Source organism: Danio aesculapii, chromosome 1, assembly GCF_903798145.1.
Source record: "Danio aesculapii chromosome 1, fDanAes4.1, whole genome shotgun sequence".
In the NCBI taxonomy this organism is placed as follows: Eukaryota; Metazoa; Chordata; class Actinopteri; order Cypriniformes; family Danionidae; genus Danio; species Danio aesculapii.
The window spans coordinates 5636432-5656359 of NC_079435.1; the positions used below are offsets into that span (position 1 = coordinate 5636432).

At 44.7% G+C, this 19928-nt stretch overlaps 1 protein-coding gene across 1 annotated transcript in view; it reads right to left on the minus strand.

The window, feature by feature from the left end:
* The window catches only part of LOC130223621 (uncharacterized), a 74023-nt gene extending 56765 nt beyond the window's left edge, over positions 1–17258 (minus strand). The window contains exons 1-8 of the mRNA XM_056456412.1: positions 17102–17258; positions 7566–7691; positions 7301–7426; positions 7040–7165; positions 6775–6900; positions 6514–6639; positions 6249–6374; positions 5984–6109 (exon numbers count right to left, since the gene is read on the minus strand). Coding sequence (XP_056312387.1) covers positions 5984–6109; positions 6249–6374; positions 6514–6639; positions 6775–6900; positions 7040–7165; positions 7301–7426; positions 7566–7691; positions 17102–17163 — 944 coding nt within the window. The 5' untranslated portion in view covers positions 17164–17258. The remainder of the gene's footprint in view (positions 1–5983; positions 6110–6248; positions 6375–6513; positions 6640–6774; positions 6901–7039; positions 7166–7300; positions 7427–7565; positions 7692–17101) is intronic.
* Positions 17259–19928: the final 2670 nt, after the last annotated feature.

Consider the following 19928-nt stretch of genomic DNA (forward strand, 5'->3'; position numbering starts at 1 on the left):
GTGAGACTGGAGATGGCTTGTCCCCCAGAACCGCGGCTGGACCGCTTAGATGGGTGTTATGTGGGGGTGAAAAAGGCGAAGCCTTCTAGACCCCCCATCCCCTTCTTCCCGGAGGTACACAGAGAGCTTATGCAGGCATGGAGGGCACCTTTTTCTGCCCGGTCCTCGTGCGCTCCCGCTCTCACCTCCCTCGATGACGGAGCGGCCAGGGGTTATGAGGCGATTCCCCAGGTGGAGCGTGCCATCGCGGTCAATCTCTGTCCGCAGAGCCACTCCACTTGGAGAGGTCCACCCAAAATCCCTTCCAAAGCGTGCAGGTTATCTGAGTCTCTCACGGCCAGAGCCTACACTGCTGCGGGCCAGGCCGCCTCCGCTCTGCATGCTATAGCCACCTATCAACGCCACCAAGCAGAGAAGCTGGCTGAGATGCAGGAGGGTGGTTCTTCCCCGGGCTTGCTGCATGAGCTCCGCACGGCAACCGATTATGCTCTCATGACCACCAAATTGGCTGCTCGTGCCCTGGGGAAGACGATGGCAACATTAGTGGTCCAGGAACGCCACCTCTGGCTGAGCTTGGCTGATATGAGAGACGTTGACAAAGCTCGCTTTCTTAACGCTCCCATATCCCAGGCTGGCCTGTTCGGCGACACCGTTGGGGAGTTCACCCAGGAATTCTCCGCGGTGAAAGAGCAGTCCAAGGCGATGGGTGAGGTCATCCATCAGCAGGCTCGGAAAACTGCTCCTCCCGCTGCCCCTTCCGCTGCGGCTGCTCCTCGCCGAGGGCGTCCACCCGCGGCTTCAACATCTGCTCCGCTTCCGCTGCCTGCTCCACCGGCCAAGCGGCAATGCCGAGCCTCCCGCGGGACTGTGACGCCCCCGCCCCAGGGCGCCGCTAAGTCCGGTAAACGGACCGCGAAGCGACCCTGAGACGGGCCATCCGGAGAAGAGGGGACCTGCTCTTTCCTCGGTGGGGGGCCGAGGATCATCACATCAGTCCATAACAACGACTTTAAACTCATCGCTGCCGGCCTCCGGGCTGGCGGCAACCAAATTGTCAATAAAAGAGCAGTTTCCTCTCTCTCCTGATGCGCAAACCCGAGCACTGCCAGTCTGGGACGCTCTGCCTTCCAGCTCGCAGCGCCGGGACCCTTCGCCTCAGGCCCTCAGAGTGCAGCAGGACGGACTCCTTTCGCTCACTCTGGCCTCACCACGGGATCCAGGGAGGAAGGTAAGATAAATTCTCTTATTTTCAGCTCATTCTCGGGACGCACCGCTTTCCGGGATGAGCACTCCCATCCCGAGCTGCCCCTCCGCTGGCACGTCAGCGATCGCTCCGATGGTGCCATTAGCGTGCGCTCTGCCGGCCTGGTTAGCGCTGCCCAGCGCGTCGCGGTGGCTCATACGGACGGTCAGACTCGGCTATGCGATTCAGTTTGCTATTCGCCCTCCTAAGTTCACGGGTGTCCTTTTTACGAGGGTTATCCCCGAGAGCGCCCCTGTCTTGCGAGAGGAGATTGCTGTCCTCCTGGCGAAGGATGCAATCGAGCAGGTCCCTCCAGCCGAGATGAAGTCCGGGTTTTACAGTCCGTATTTCATCATGCCCAAAAAGAGCGGGGGGTTAAGACCAATCTTAGATCTGCGCAGACTGAACTGTCATTTACACAAAATGCCTTTCAGAATGCTCACGCAGAAACGCTTGCTTCAGAGCGTCCGTCCACAGGATTGGTTTGCAGCCATAGACCTGAAGGACGCGTATTTTCACGTCTCTATTCTTCCATGTCACCGCCCTTTTCTCCGGTTTGCGTTCGAAGGACGAGCGTGGCAGTACAAAGTCCTCCCCTTCGAGCTTTCTCTGTCTCTGCGGGTTTTCACCAAGCTCGCGGAGGGTGCTCTAGCGCCCTTGCGGCTCGCGGGTATCTGCATACTCAACTATCTCGACGACTGGCTCATTCTAGCCTCCTCTTGCGATCAGTTGATTATGCACAGAGACAAAGTGCTTCGGCACCTCGACCAGTTGGGGTTTCAGGTCAACCGAGAGAAGAGCAAACTTTGCCCTGTGCAGAGGATCTCTTATCTCGGGCTGGAGCTGGATTTGATCACCATAGTTGCGCGCCTCTCCGAGGAGCGCGCCAGGCTAATGCTTTCCTGTGTGAACGAGCTCCACAGGAAGATAGTGGTCCCGCTGAAATGTTTTCAGAGGCTCCTGGGGCATATGGCAACCGCAGCCGCGGTCACGCCGCTCGGTTTGCTTCATATGAGACCACTTCAGCGTTGGCTTCGCGATCGAGTCCCCAGACGGGCATGGCGCGCGTGTACGCACCGGGTGCACATCACTCCGCTGTGTCTCCGCACCCTCAGCCCCTGGACGGATCTGGCTTGTCTACGGGCCAGAGTGCCCCTAGGGCTAGTATCCAGGCATGTTGTCGTAACGACAGATGCCTCCAGCACAGGCTGGGGGGCGGTGTGCAACGAGCAAGCAGCCGCGGGTTCGTGGTCCGGACCCCGCCTGCTTTGGCATATCAACTGCCTGGAGCTGTTGGTAGTGTATCTGGCTCTCCGCCGCTTTTTTCCAGTGTTGGAGCAAAAACACGTGCTGGTCAGGACGGACAGCATGGCGACGGTGGCTTATATCAACCGTATGGGGGGTATACGCTCTCGCCGCATGTCTCAGCTCGCTCGCCGTCTGCTCCTTTGGAGTCACATGCAGCTGAAATCGCTGCGTGCCATTCACATCCCGGGCGAGCTCAACCGTGCAGCCGATGCGCTCTCACGGCAGCTAGTGTCCCGAGGACAGTGGAGACTCCACCCCGATTCGGTCCAGCTGATATGGGCGCGCTTCGGGGAAGCCCAGATCGATCTGTTTGCTTCCGCCGAGAACGCACATTGCCAGCTGTTTTATTCCCTGACCGAGGCCCCCCTCGGCACGGATGCACTGGCTCACAGCTGGCCATCGGGCACGCGCAAATATGCGTTTCCCCCAGTGAGCCTAATCACACAAACTTTGTGCAAAGTCAGGGAGGACGAGGAGCAGGTCTTGTTTGTTGCGCCCCTCTGGCCCAACCGGACCTGGGTTTCGGAGCTCACACTCCTCGCGGCGGCCACTCCTTGGCGCATTCCCCTAATGGAGGACCTCCTCTCTCAGGGACGGGGCACCATCTGGCACCCATGCCCAGATCTCTGGAACCTCCACGTGTGGTCCATAGACGGAGCGCGGAGGACTTAGGTGACTTACCCCCCGTGGTACTTAACACCATCACTCAGGCTAGAGCACCCCCACGAGGCATGCCTACGCCCTGAAGTGGAGTCTATTCTCTGAGTGGTGCGCTTCTCGCCGAGAAGACCCCCGAACTTGCCAGATTAGCATTGTGTTATCCTTCCTTCAGGATAAGCTGGAGCGTAGGCTGTCACCCTCCACACTGAAGGTTTACGTGGCTGCGATCTCCGCTCATCATGACGCGGTGGATGGCAACACGCTCGGGAAGCATGATCTAATCATCCGATTCCTCAGAGGCGCGCGACGATTAATTCCGTCCCGCTCCCCTCTCATGCCCTCTTGGGATCTCTCTATAGTCCTGGCGGGTCTGCAGAGAGATCCGTTCGGGCCACTCGATTCGGTATCCCTTAGATTTCTGTCATTTAAGACAGCTTTGCTGATCGCATTGGCGTCATTCAAGAGAGTTGGGAATCTGGAGGCATTTTCGGTCAGCGAATCGTGCCTTGAATTCGGGCCAGGTTACTCTCACGTTGTCCTGAGACCCCGACCTGGCTATGTGCCCAAGGTTCCTACCACCCCATTTAGAGATCAGGTGGTGAACCTGCAAGCGCTGCCTGCGGAGGAGGCAGGCTCAGCCCATTCACTGCTTTGTCCTGTTCGCGCTTTGCGCTTTTACGTGGAACGAACGCAAAATGTAAGATCATGTGAACAGCTCTTTATCTGTTATGGTGGCCGGCAAAAGGGAAGTGCCGTGTCAAAACAGAGGTTGGCCCACTGGTTAGTTGATGCCATCGCCCTCGCTTATCAATGCCAGGGCGAGCCGCGCCCTCCTAACGTAAGAGCGCACTCCACTAGAGGTGTCGCTTCCTCATGGGCGTTAGCACGCGACGCCTCTCTCACAGATATCTGCAGAGCTGCGGGTTGGGCGACACCTAACACATTTGCGAGGTTCTATAACCTCAGAGTGGAGCCAGTTTTCTCCCGGTTATTGGGTAATCCCAATCAATCCGGGGGTAATTAAGCTCGGTGTCACAAACGCTTGCTGCGCCAGGCTCCCTAAACCGGAGATGCGTGCGCTTTTTCCTATTCTACTAGTAAGTTTCCCTTCCCAGACGAACCCTAGAGAATTCCTCCGAGGCCCCCAGCATCGACTCAGCGGAGGAGTCGAGTGCATGGCTCAGTGTGCAGTTGGTATGCCCATTAGGTTTACACGCATATTGAGGATCGGTGCCAGCTATGTGCATCCCCATTTGGTGATGTCATATGCATTATTACCACGGTGTGTTCCCCCTTATTAGGCGGTCCCGTGTCTTCCCTAAACCGCTAACCAGCTTATCATATGTAGCACTCCCCCTCATTAGGGCTAGTCCATATGTCTCCTTACCATCAGGTCTCCCCTTTTAGGGTAGCAGGTGGTCTCCGCTGCGTCCTCCCCCTTCGGGGACTGGCACGCTTTCCCAACGTACTGTCGTATTTCCAAAATCCCTAGTCTATATTAGCTAGGTAAAAGCACACTTACGACCCCCGATTAAACTTTTATTCCCATGTAATGGTAATATGTTGGGCCTAGGGGACGTTGGAAGGTTGCGCTCTTGGTGATGTCAGTGCGCTCACGCTTTGGCTTGGCAAACTACACATCAGGAGCGCGACAGGCTTAGCTGCTGTGGCGCTTTCCATACAGTCTCCCAAAGTCTGTTTAATACAGACACACGTAGAAGTTCCCATATGAAGGGGAACGTCCTGGTTACGTACGTAACCCACGTTCCCCGAATAGGGAACGGAGACGTGTGTCTCCACTGCCACAGCACCTGAGTCTCCAGCTGGGAGCTGAGCGATCGGCTCTTCAGCAGGCAAATTCTGATGAGCTGGCTCCAGCAGCCGACTGATATAGCCCTAATTGGCTCATAAGTTTCAGCTGTGGAGCTAAGCTCCGCCAATTCAATTGGCATTTCATTGGCCCGTTTTCTTATCTTCAGAAGTGATTGGTCGTCTAAAGCACTCCCAAAGTCTGTTTAATAATGACACACATCTCCGTTCCCTATTCAGGGAACGTGGGTTACGTACGTAACCAGGACGTTCTACTAAAACTCTTGTTATTTTGTTGTTTGCCTCTGAGTGTGTTTTATGTAAATGTTCCTGTATTTTATGGTTTTCTGCATTGGTTTCTGTTTGAAATGGTTACTGTTTGTTTGTTTGCTTGTTTCATCTTTTAAACCTAACTGCATGGTGGAAAAAGTGCTGGAAAATCTTACTCAAAAAAATGTACCATTACTTCCCCAAAAATGTAGTGCAAGTAGAGTAAAAGTATCTGTTGTTAATATTATTACGAGTAAAAAAAGCCCTACTAAATGCAGGTGACTAAATAACTACATTATTGTGGAGACTTCTCTGTGTGTTCCCTAAACCACACCCTTTATATTTTCATGTTTTTATTGTCTTCAAACCTTTGTTATTTATTTTGCTATCTCTTATTCGCCCTGTATATAAACTTCCATGCATCAGTCATTGTTTGACGCCGAGTGTGCTTTATGTTCTTGTTCCTGTGTTTTATTATAGTTAATTTGTTTCATCTATTAAACTAATCTGCACATTTATGTGCACGGCTGGGCTCTGGAGTGTTCGGTCTGTACCTTAAGGAGGAACACAACAAGCAAATATAATCCAAACACTTTTAAATTCATTACTACTGTTATTCATTACTTTTTCTATGTTCCAAGTCAAAAACAGTAAACAAACAAACAAACAAAAACTGTTTAGTACAGAGCTTACCTAACTTCAGGATCAGTGTATCCACTAAACCCAGGATCAGTGTATCCACTAAATTTACTTGGATAATCCATTGACAGGTCACTCCTCACGGACACACAGCTGGGCTCTGGAGTGTTCGGTCTGTACCTTAAGGAGGAACACAACAAGCAAATATAATCCAAACACTTTTACATTCATTACTACTGTTATTCATTACTTTTTCTATGTTCCAAGTCAAAAACAGTAAACAAACAAACAAACAAAACCTGTTTAGTACAGAGCTTACCTAACTTCAGGATCAGTGTATCCACTAAACCCAGGATCAGTGTATCCACTAAATTTAGGTGGATAATGCATTAACAGGTCACTCCTCACGGACAAACGGCTGGGCTTTAGAGTGTTCGGTTTGTACCTTAAGGAGGAACACAACAAGCAAATATAATCCAAACACTTTTACATTCATTACTACTGTTATTCATTACTTTTTCTATGTTCCAAGTCAAAAACAGTAAACAAACAAACAAACAAAAACTGTTTAGTACAGAGCTTACCTAACTTCAGGATCAGTGTATCCACTAAACCCAGGATCAGTGTATCCACTAAATTTAGGTGGATAATGCATTAACAGGTCACTCCTCACGGACAAACGGCTGGGCTTTGGAGTGTTCGGTTTGTACCTTAAGGAGGAACACAACAAGCAAATATAATCCAAACACTTTTACATTCATTACTACTGTTATTCATTACTTTTTCTATGTTCCAAGTCAAAAACAGTAAACAAACAAACAAAACCTGTTTAGTACAGAGCTTACCTAACTTCAGGATCAGTGTATCCACTAAACCCAGGATCAGTGTATCCACTAAATTTAAGTGGATAATCCATTGACAGGTCACTCCTCATGGACACACGGCTGGGCTTTGGAGTGTTCGGTCTGTACCTTAAGGAGGAACACAACAAGCAAATATAATCCAAACACTTTTACATTCATTACTACTGTTATTCATTACTTTTTCTATGTTCCAAGTCAAAAACAGTAAACAAACAAACAAACAAAACCTGTTTAGTACAGAGCTTACCTAACTTCAGGATCAGTGTATCCACTAAACCCAGGATCAGTGTATCCACTAAATTTAGGTGGATAATGCATTAACAGGTCACTCCTCACGGACAAACGGCTGGGCTTTGGAGTGTTCGGTTTGTACCTTAAGGAGGAACACAACAAGCAAATATAATCCAAACACTTTTACATTCATTACTACTGTTATTCATTACTTTTTCTATGTTCCAAGTCAAAAACAGTAAACAAACAAACAAAACCTGTTTAGTACAGAGCTTACCTAACTTCAGGATCAGTGTATCCACTAAACCCAGGATCAGTGTCTCCACTAAATTTAAGTGGATAATCCATTGACAGGTCACTCCTCATGGACACACGGCTGGGCTTTGGAGTGTTCGGTCTGTACCTTAAGGAGGAACACAACAAGCAAATATAATCCAAACACTTTTACATTCATTACTACTGTTATTCATTACTTTTTCTATGTTCCAAGTCAAAAACAGTAAACAAACAAACAAACAAAACCTGTTTAGTACAGAGCTTACCTAACTTCAGGATCAGTGTATCCACTAAACCCAGGATCAGTGTCTCCACTAAATTTAAGTGGATAATCCATTGACAGGTCACTCCTCACGGACAAACGGCTGGGCTTTGGAGTGTTCGGTTTGTACCTTAAGGAGGAACACAACAAGCAAATATAATCCAAACACTTTTACATTCATTACTACTGTTATTCATTACTTTTTCTATGTTCCAAGTCAAAAACAGTAAACAAACAAACAAACAAAAACTGTTTAGTACAGAGCTTACCTAACTTCAGGATCAGTGTATCCACTAAACCCAGGATCAGTGTCTCCACTAAATTTACATGGATAATGCATTGACCCTATTCTTAGACGTCTATTTGATTTTCCCTAACAGCCCAAATGTTGCCTTGTTTTAGCCAAGACGACTATGTTTATACATCTATTAGACATCTATTAAAAACAAAAAATGCTTGCTGGGATGTGTGTCATTGCTTTTCTGTATGCCAAGTTATTGGTTTTCTCAGGATCTTCTGGCACATTCAAGGGGTCACAGAGACCTCTCATGTGGAACTGGACCTTTGATGCTACTTGAACAGCAGTTACTAGATGTGAATGGTCTTAGAGTCTTTGTATTAGTCTGCTATGTTTATTCTACCAGTTTTGATAAGGTGGCTGACAGCACAAGAAACAGCCAGGAGTATAAAACAGTTTGTACTTTTTGTGTGTGTTCTTTTTTTTATGGCTCATTCTTACAGGTCTGAAGAGCCTACTGACTGTCTGAACTTTGTATGTTTGACACCTAAGTAATCATTGGAGATATTGTTCGTAACTGTAGGCACACATGAAAAGTCCAGGGCTTAATTTGTGTCAGACCAGGCTGGATCCGGCATCTCATTTTACCGATCCCCCTCCTTAACCGCTCTCCTCCCCTGTCCGCTGTTCAGTTTCACTTTCTTCCAAGACTCCCCAACCCTCTTCACTTTCGTCTGCAACACCCCTCCATCCTCGGGTAACATGCTGGATCCTTTACCCCGATTTGTTCCGGGACCTCGCAATTCACAAATTAAGCACTGGGAAAGTCTATCTGTGTTATAACCAACCAGGTTAAAACACCTTCATGTATGACGCAGTTGGGGATGTTATCTTGTACAATTGTTGATGATTTGTGATTGTAAGCAGAGAGGCCTACAAACTCTGAGAGTGTTGAAGCTGGCTTCGGCTGATGAAACTGCAAACTATCCTCAGCAAACCTTCTTTGACTGAATCTCTGACTCTGGCTCTTCTTAATCTGACAGACTGGTCCTTCTTGGGTTAAAACTGTCAGTTTCCCAACACATACAATCTTGTCATTTTACAGGATTAATAATGAACAATTATTTTTATGTTCCAAGTCAGAAACTGTCAAAAAACAAAACACTCTTTAGTTAAGCACTTACCTAAACACCGGACCAGTGCTTTCCCTAAATTAGGGTGGATGATTCACTGACCAGTCATTCCTTATGGACACAAAGCTGGGTAACATAGTTGAGAACCGGGGGATGTTTGTGGTGTTAGTAATTGTAAGCTACAATTGACCGGGTTTCAGGCGGCAGTGATGGGACACTAAATGAAAGATGACGACCGGGAGACTGCTGTTGGAGACTGCACCAAATGGAATTACGGGAGTTTTCTGGGAGAAAAAACAAAATGGGAGGGTGGCGGGTGTAAAATACAGGATACTCCTGGGAAAAACGGGAGTGTTGGCAGGTATGTTGACTAGTCATTCTTCATGGGGTCTGGTGAGTTCAGTCTGTACACTGAAGATAAGCATAACAAGGCAATATAATCCACACATTCATTTCTAATGTAGTACTGATTCAGATGATTAAACCACTACATTTACATGGAAATTTCATCCTTTAAATGTAACTGCACACTGATCTGCTTTCCCTCTTGCATTTGTCATTGTCACGGTTGCAGGTTTGTGCGCTTTCCGGAGTATCTGTTTTGTCACATGGGTTTGTGTTGTTTGTTTTTCCACGTGTATTTGTTTGGTCACGTGTTATGACGGCACTCAGCTGTTTGATTGATCACCAGCTGAGGTTCATTACTGAGCCTATATCTGGGCTACGTTTCTATGTCTCTATGTCAGTTCGTTGTGTTTGCTTATGTGTATCTGTGTTGTGCTCAGGACTAGAAGAGTGACTGCTGGTATTGGTTTCGTCCCTCTGTTCCTGCCCCAGAGTTCCAGTGTCCTCACCCTTTTTGTAGCCCTGTTGGCTTATTTTCACTGTTACCATTAAATATCTCACTTGCATTTGGATCCATCTCTGTACTCTTATTTCACACGTGACAGAACGAACTGACCTTGTCATGGATCCAGCGATTGCATCCCAGATCTCTGAGTTCGTCTCACTCAGTAACGCCAGGGTTGACCGGCAGGATGAGGCATTAGCTACCACCGCTCAGGCGATTCAGGCTCTGGTCGGCCAGGTCTCCTTGCTCACCACGCAGGTCCAACAGCTGGTTACAGGAGCGGCACAAGCTGAGACCGCACCAGCCCCTGTAGTGTTGCCAGCACCAATGACTACTAATCGCCTTGTTGAACCTCGCCTTCCTCCTCCAACCTGCTATTCCGGAGAGCCTCACCTATGCCGGTCCTTTCTCTCCAAGTGTTCCTTGTACATCACGTTGCAACCGTCGTTGTTCTCCACGGAGCAGTCTAAGGTTGCCTTTGTCATCACTCTCCTTTCGGGTAAGGCGGCTCAATGGGGAACTACAGCCTGGGAACAGAAACTGCCATGCTGTTCTACCTTCGAGCTGTTCTCCAAAGAGCTTAAGAAGGTGTTTGATCGGGCCGCTTCCGGGAGAGAGGCCGCCCGAATCCTCGCTGAACTCCGTCAGGGAAATCGGAGCGTGGCGGACTACTCTATTGAGTTTCGGACTTTGGCGGCTGAGTGCGGCTGGAACGAGGAGGCGCAGTGGGACATGTTCCTGCATGGACTATCCGAGCGTCTTCAGGACGAGATCTATACTGCAGATCTTCCAAAGACCTTGGACGAATTAGTGGATCTGGCGGTTCGGGTGGACGCCCGATTGCTTCGCCGAGAGAATCGCAGGCAGCAGGTCAGGTTTTTGGAGCCGGTCTCTGGTCCTCCGGTTTTGGCTGCGGCACCGGAGGTGGGAAGCGCTGACCCGGAACCGATGCAGGTGGGCAGGTCCCGCTTGTCCGTGCAGGAGAAGCGCCGACGGAGAGAGGAGGGACTCTGCCTTTACTGTGGTGGCACGGGACATCGTGTGGTTTCCTGTCCAGTAAAAGACAACACCCATCAGTAGGTAAGAGGTTACTGATGGGTGAAATTAATCTGGATAAACCCTCTGCGGCGGCTACCTTGTTGCCCGTCACTTTATCATGGGGTTCCGGAAGCCAGAACACCCATGCCCTTGTTGATTCCGGGGCAGAGGGGAATTTCATTGATTCCAGTTTCGCTTTCAGTTTTAAACTTCCGGTTAACACCCTTTCACAACCCATTGCAGTACGCGCCCTCAGCGGACTTTCCCTTCCCACTATCACTCACTCCACTAAACCCATAAAGATGATCACGTCCGGAAATCATGTTGAAAATATATCTTTCTTTTTAACAGACTGTGCTAACACACCAGTGGTTTTAGGTCATCCTTGGCTGATCCTCCATAAGCCTCACATTAACTGGGGTCTTAATACTATATTTTCGTGGAGTGAGAACTGTCATGAGTCTTGTCTTTCGTCTGCTCGTTCTGCTGTGTCTTGTTCTGTGTTTCAGGAGGAGCGCATGGACCTGTCAAACGTGCCCAGTGAGTACCTCGACCTGAAGAGAGTGTTCAGTAAGTCTCGGGCTGCTTCTCTGCCTCCTCATCGTCCCTATGACTGTGCTATAGATTTATTGCCAGGTACATCTCCGCCTAAAGGCAAACTATACTCTCTTTCTATTCCTGAGAGGGAGGCCATGGAGAAATACATTTCTGATTCTCTAGCGGCTAAGATCATTCGCCCTTCTTCTTCACCGGCGGGGGCGGGGTTCTTTTTCGTGAAAAAGAAAGATGGGTCTCTTCGTCCTTCCATAGATTATCGAGGGCTGAACAACATCACGGTGAAGAATACATATCCTTTGCCGCTGATGTCTTCAGCGTTCGAGCGTCTGCAGGGGGCATCTTTTTTCACGAAATTAGATCTCCGCAACGCATATCATTTGGTTCGCATTAAGCAGGGTCATGAATGGAAAACTGCATTTAATACCCCCAGGGGTCATTTTGAATATTGTGTTCTCCCTTTTGGGCTTTCCAACGCCCCCGCAGTTTTCCAAGCACTCGTCAATGATGTGTTGCGAGATATGATAGATCAGTTTATTTATGTCTACCTGGATGACATTCTGATTTTTTCCCGTTCTCTCCAGGAACATGTGCAGCACGTCAGGCGAGTGCTTCAGAGGCTGCTAGAGAATGGGCTTTTTGTCAAGGCGGAGAAATGCGTGTTTCATGCACAGTCTGTTCCTTTTTTAGGACACATTGTGTCGGTCGAGGGGGTGCGCATGGATCCAGAGAAGATTCAGGCTGTGGTGAATTGGCCAATTCCGGAGTCTCGTAAGGCCCTGCAGAGATTTCTGGGCTTCGCCAATTTTTACCGGCGTTTTATTTGCAATTTCAGCCAGCTCGCCGCCCCTCTGACGTCCTTAACCTCCTCCAAGACTTCCTTCAGGTGGTCGAGTGCAGCACAGGCTGCATTCACAAAATTAAAGGGCCGCTTTGTTTCAGCCCCCATTCTGGTGACTCCTGATCCCTCCCGGCAGTTTGTGGTGGAGGTTGACGCGTCAGAGGTGGGGGTGGGCGCTATCCTGTCCCAGCGTGCATCCTCGGATGACAGAATTCATCCTTGCGCGTTTTTTTCACACCGATTATCTCCCGCAGAACGTAATTACGACATTGGTAATAGGGAGTTGTTGGCTGTCAAACTCGCTTTGGAGGAGTGGCGTCATTGGTTGGAGGGTTCGGGGGTTCCCTTTATCGTTTGGACCGACCATAAGAACCTTGAATACATCAAGTCTGCCAAACGACTTAGCTCCAGGCAGGCTCGGTGGGCATTATTTTTCGGACGATTCGACTTTACCATCTCTTATCGACCGGGTTCTAAGAACATCAAACCCGATGCGTTATCCCGTCTTTTTTATTTTTCCGAGCGCAATACGTCTCTTGAGACCATCGTTCCTCAGAGGATTTGTATTTCTGCGGTGACATGGGAGATCGAGAGCAGGGTTCGCACAGCCCTGGATGGGGTAACGCCCCCGGCCGGATGCCCACCCAGCCGCTTGTTTGTGCCGGAGGAGATTCGGTCTGACGTCATTCGATGGGGACATTCCTCCAAAGTGGCTTGTCATCCTGGGGTGAGTCGTACTATATTTTTGGTTAAACAGTGATTCTGGTGGCCAGCTATGGCACGGGATATACGTGAGTTTGTTTTGGCCTGTTCCGTTTGTGCTGTTTCTAAGACTTCTAATCGACCTCCCGCTGGACTCCTTCATCCTCTGTCAGTGCCTTCGAGACCCTGGTCGCACATTTCGCTAGATTTTGTCACAGGTCTCCCGCCATCTGGTGGCAATACGGCTGTTTTGACCGTGGTGGACCGGTTCTCGAAGGCTACTCACTTTATCCCTCTGCCCAAATTACCCTCAGCCAGAGAGACAGCGGATGCTGTCATAAATCACGTCTTTCGCATTCATGGCCTCCCGACGGACGTGGTTTCTGACAGGGGGCCTCAGTTTGTCTCTAAATTTTGGAGAGAATTTTGTCGTTTATTGGGGGCGTCTGTAAGTCTTTCTTCTGGTTTCCATCCTCAGAGTAACGGACAGACTGAAAGGGCCAACCAAGATCTCAAGCGTATGTTACGTTGTTTGGTTTCCCAGAATCCCACCTCTTGGAGTCAGCAGCTCCCATGGGTGGAGTACGCACACAACTCATTGCCAGTGTCAGCCACGGGCCTTTCTCCGTTTCAGTGTAGTTTAGGTTACCAGCCACCAGTTTTTCCCAGTCTGGAATCCGAAGTCGCGGTCCCCTCCGCTCACGCCTTTGTCCAGAGGTGCCGACGCACTTGGAACAGGGCCAGACAAACCCTCTTCCAAGTGGGTGCGCGCACCAAGGCTAAAGCCGATCGCCACCGGTCTAAGCCTCCCGTTTACGTCGTCGGTCAAAAAGTGTGGCTTTCAACTAAGAATATTCCCTTGCGTTCCGTATGTAATAAACTTGCACCTAAATTTATTGGCCCATTCACTGTCATCAAAATCATTAGTCCGGTGGCAGTCCGCCTCAAACTTCCTCCAGCGTACAGGAGAATACATCCCGTGTTTCATGTTTCCAAATTAAAGCCCGTTTTTCATACGGCCATTAACCCGCCCAGTCTGGTCCCTCCCCCGCCGCGTCTCGTAGATGGGGAGACCGTTTATTCGGTTAAGCGCATTCTGGATTCAAGACGGAGGGGGCGAGGATTTCAGTACTTGGTGGACTGGGAAGGTTACGGTCCAGAGGAGAGAAGTTGGGTTCCGGCTAGGGACATATTGGATCACTCTCTTATCGATGAATTCAATCGCCAGGTAAGCTCTTCTGGGAGCACCAGGAGGTGCTCTTAAGAGGAGGGGTATTGTCACGGTTGCAGGTTTGTGCGCTTTCCGGCGTATCTGTTTTGTCACATGGGTTTGTGTTGTTTGTTTTTCCACGTGTATTTGTTTGGTCACGTGTTATGACGGCACTCAGCTGTTTGATTGATCACCAGCTGAGGTTCATTACTGAGCCTATATCTGGGCTACGTTTCTATGCCTCTATGTCAGTTCGTTGTGTTTGCTTATGTGTATCTGTGTAGTGCTCAGGACTAGAAGAGTGACTGCTGGTATTGGTTTCGTCCCTCTGTTCCTGCCCCAGAGTTCCAGTGTCCTCACCTTTTTTGTAGCCCTGTTGGCTTATTTTCACTGTTACCATTAAATATCTCACTTGCATTTGGATCCATCTCTGTACTCTTATTTCACACGTGACAGTCATGTCATGTATTTGTGACAATGCAATGTATTTGTAAAATATAATTTTACAGCAAGTGTTCTTAATTTCTCAGCTGTTAATTAAGATCTTTTAATAAAAAACCTCTGACACACACTGCATACAGGCAACATTGTCTCTCTACAGGATTAATAATGAACTCTTTCTATGTTCTACAGAAGTCCTAAAAGGCCATGCATTAAAATATTTTTCTCTCTTGTTTTTTTTTGTGACCACAACTTGTTTTCTTGTGATCTCAACAAAGCAAAAACCTTTCTTGTTATCACAACTTTTGTTTGCTTTTATTTATGCATTATTATTATTATTATTATTATTATTATTATTATTATTATTATTATTATTATTATTATTATTTATACCTGCCCATTGTACGACCAGGCCACCAAACATTTTCAGACACGCATTCCTGCAACAAATTAAAGGTGTTCAGAGCAGTCATAATAATTTATGCGTAAACACACGTGCTCATGATTAATGTACCCTGATGATTATGTTCAGGCATCTGATTATATAACAATATTTACAATAATAATCCCTCAACTGTTACCAGTTTAAAGCATAGTTCTAGGTGCAAAATAAGTTGTTGCAGGTAGGCATGGGGCGATAACCGTTTTCAAGGTATACCGCTGTTTGGAAAAGTCAAGGTTTTAAAACTGCCAAAATTTTCTGTAATACCGTTCCTAAGGTATGTGTAAGATTTATTATTTATATAATATATCCAAAAGATGCTGTTTTAAATTGTAAAGAAGTCTGTGTTTTTGAAACTAATGAAGACAGCAGAAGTCAATGATTCATTTTTATTAATTAGCCTGACATGTTTACTGCTCCAAAATATTATAAATCGTATACCGGCTCATGCCTAGTTGCAGGTATGAATAAGATTATGAAGAAAAATGAAGGTCCTGCTTTTGGTTTAATTTGTCCTTTCTGGAAGTTATTTACAATTACTTTAAGTGAATCCCTGCAAATAATGAGATATGAAGCTACGGTATGAAATAATTTTTGATGATTTTAACTTCATCCTATGCATTAATTGACTAATTCTTGCAATAATAGTTTAATTCTGTTTTTAACTAATTACATGAACTTATGCTGATGTGTTTATCCTCATATATATCCATACTGCCTGTGTTGCTGTTCTTTGACGCCAGGAGCTCTGTAATGCTTTATTCATCTAATTAATTAAATTGTTTAAACTTATTTAAAGCCTCTGACTGTTTTAACATGGAAGGACTAGGAAAAGTCCTAGTTGTGTGAGTTGTTTTCTTGCTGAAATCGTTTTTATTTGCATTTTACAAATTATCCTCATTGACAGTGCTTTAGTACTTAAATATTTATAGATTTTCACTGAAAAGAAAAAAAATCATAACTTTATTAGAGTTGAAATTGTGTTTGTGTGAAAGCCATGTGATCAACAGGAAGCTCGCAGCATCTCATTTCTCATATGCATTGTGTGTTTTTGCGGTTCGAGTTTGTTCTTCCAAGGAAACCTGCAAGACTGACCGGTTTTTCCAGGTTTTACAGACCGGTTTTTTAGCCTAAAACACATTTTACTGAAATGCAACACTGAAGTGTTTTTCACTGACATATTTTGAACACTGGTAATGTTTTTTCCTGAGACATGTTATTAAAAGTTATGTCCTAATTGAATTAATCATAGTTTAATATAAGCTCTGGCCCTTGCATCTCAAATGTAATTAACCCAGTACTTGTTGCCTTTTCTGTTTTTTTATATTAATATTTTTTATATTTACTATTTATTGATTTTATTATTTATGAATCAATCTTTGCATTAATGCTAATTGTTTTGTGATGTTTTTTTTTTAATCAGTTCAGAATGTATATTTTGTTACTAAGTAGTGCATTTTCACTTTTGGCTAATTATTGTTCAGTGTCGTTTCATTGCAGGGTTTTTACTTTTGGAATTTATATATATAAAAAAAAAATAGAATGTTTAATAGAATCTTCAATTTGTTTACCAAATTAATAAAATATGTTTTAAACACTCCAGACAGATTCAAAGTAGGAATCACTGGTCACTTTATTAAAGATAGTATAATTCTTAATTTTTTGAAGCTGCTAGTTGACAAAATGCCTGGTCATACATTGGGCAGGTATTAATAACAACAACAACAATAATAATAATAATAATAATAATAAACAAAATAAATAAATAAAAGCAAAACAAAAGTCGTAATAACGAGAAAACAAGAGAGAGAGAGAAATATGAATACATCGCCTCCTAGGACTTCCATAATATTCCAATGAGGAAACAAGACTCGCCTTAAAAACAAAACTAGACCTATATGCTTTTAATAGGAAGATTCTCACAGAATATTGTCGCTATATTGTTGAACAATTATGTATAAATTAGCAGAACAATCTACCTATATGTAATAAAGTGGGACATGACGACAAAAACATAGCGAGAGAAACGCCACAAAATTCCAATATGATAGTTTACTTAGGCTAACGTTACTGTTTACTGTATCACTCACCTGTATGAAACTGTAGGTCGAACTGCGGACAAGTATTCATTTCTATCTCCCCGATAATCCATCAAAACAACCGAATTGAAGGAATCTCACCACTTCTACATTAGTAAGACGATGTTTTTGTTTTCATAAAACGGCGGCAGAGACTGACTGCTCTTTCACTTTCACATCTAGGTACTGTAAGTGTCAGGTGAGCTGAGGAAGGCTGGGGGGTGGGCGGCTACAGAAGCGTGACAAGCTCCAGACGCTCTGGAGGGCATTAATAATAATAATAATAATAATAATAATAATAATAATAATAATAATAATAATAATAATAATAATAATAATAATAATAACATTAATACTGAAACGGTTAAGGCGTTTTAGAATGAATGACCAAAACAACATTTAAGATGTGTTACAGTGTGCTCTGCTGGTTTGTCCATTCACACATATTTTCATCATCATATGATCTTTTATAACAAACCTTTTTTTTTTTAATGCACATACTGTAATTTGTTCAGTAAAAGTGTTTACATCCTAGTTTATGCGCATCTTTTCTATTGAATAAAAGTTTATCCTATTCAGTTATGCGCGTAGGTTTTTATGCGTATTTTCAAAAGTTAAGTGCAGCATGACGTTTCCATCACTCGTTTTTAAGGGCATATCCAAAATGAGCATTAAAATAGGTGAGTGAAAACGTAAGGCTAAGGCGAGAAATACCGCTTCGTCGAGAAAAGGGGAGGAGACCAACAGAAAGTCCGAGTTTAGAGAATAAAACCTGCTCCTGACCAGGTTAGGTTCACAGAGTAAGTTACCACAGTAACTGACTCTGAGTTAAAGCTACCTCTCTTTCAGAAACAGGCTTGACTTACCCTGCTTTCTTGAGTTTAACAAAACTGCCATTTTGCATTTACATTTACATTTAGTCATTTAGCAGACGCTTTTATCCAAAGCGACTTACAAATGAGGACAAGGAAGCAATTTACACAACTATAAGAGCAGCAGTGAACAAGTGCTATAGACAAGTTTTCAGGTGTGTAAAGTCTAAGAAGCAAAGCACTAGTAAAAAAAATTTTTTTTTTTTTTTTTTTTTTTTTTTTTTGTTTTTTTTTTTGAGAGAGAGAGAGAGAGAGAGAGAGAGAGAGAGAGGGCAGTGGTATATCCAGAGAGGCAGTTGTAGATTAGGAAGGAAAGTGGAGACTAAACAGTTGCGTTTTTAGTCGTTTCTTGAAGACAGCAAGTGACTCTGCTGTTCTGATGTAGTTAGGGAGTTCATTCCACCAACTGGGCAGATTGAATGTGAGAGTTCGGGAAAGTGATTTCTTCCCTCTTTGGGATGGAACAACGAGGCGACGTTCATTCACAGAACGCAAGTTTCTGGAGGGCACATATATCTGCAGAAGTGAGAGCAGATATGAAGGAGCCAAGCTAGAGGTCACTTTGTAAGCAAACATCAGAGCTTTGAATTTGATGCGGGCAGCAACTGGCAGCCAGTGCAAACGGGTGAGTAGCGGAGTGACATGTGCTCTTTTGGGTTCATCAAAGACCACTCGTGCTGCAGCGTTCTGAAGCAGCTGAAGAGGTTTGATAGAACTAGTAGAACTAGAACTATTTTGAAACGGAAAGCCCAGAGTTTCTCTCATTTCAGGGTTAAAATACTCTGAGTTTTCACTTAACCTCCTTTCTGAACCGGGCCCAAGGTGTATTCTATAGTCTTTGTTTATACTTATATTGTTTATTATTTGGTGAGCTCCAACCTTTTTTCCCATCCTTCTTGCAACTTTTATTTTTTATTTTTCCCTTCTTGTAACTTACAAATACTCTATTGTTTCTAACTGACCACAATGACTACACTTATCCTACTTGATTTCTGTTTTCTTCTTTTCTTCTATCATTTAGAATCATTTACTGAAAAATAAAGGATGACACCTGCAAAAAACAACAAATAAACGAATGCGCACACATATAAATAAGTTTGCATATTTATTTATTTATAGATTTATTACTGCAGGAATTTATGGATTTTAATATATGCAGGATTTATGGAAATTGTGGATTTATGTACTCATTCATTTATATATTTGCGAATTAATTTTTTTTTTATTGTTTTAGCAGGTTTCGTCCTCCATAAATATGAACCGCCAACTTATCCAGCATATGTTTTACGCAAAGGATGCCCTTCCAGCGGCAACAAATCACTTTGAAACATTAGATTAAATTAGATTAAATATCTCTCATATTAAATATCATCCCATTTTATTATTTTTTATGTTTAACGCATTTTTAAATTAACCATTTATTTATTACTTTATATCTGGATGTTTTGTAGTTTTTTTTCGCTATTTAATCCATCATTTATTTAACTTTTTTGCGTGTGGGTATCCATACAAAAGAGACAATTGTTTTTGTTTGCAGTCAGTATAAACTGTATATTATGGAAGCCCGTTCCCGCCACTCAATAAAAAAAAAATAAATTAATTAATTGAAAAAAAAATTATAAAAAAAAAAAATTAAGTCAGAATTCTGAGTTATAAAGTCAGAATTCTGAGTTATAAAGTCAGAATTCTGAGTTATAAAGTCAGAATTCTGAGTTATAAAGTCAGAATTCTGAGTTATAAAGTCAGAATTCTGAGTTATAAAGTCAGAATTGCGAGTTATAAAGTCAGAATTCTGAGTTATAAAGTCAGAATTCTGAGTTATAAAGTCAGAATTGCGAGTTATAAAGTCAGAATTCTGAGTTATAAAGTCAGAATTCTGAGTTATAAAGTCAGAATTGCGAGTTATACAGTCAGAATTCTGAGTTATAAAGTCAGAATTCTGAGTTATAAAGTCAGAATTCTGAGTT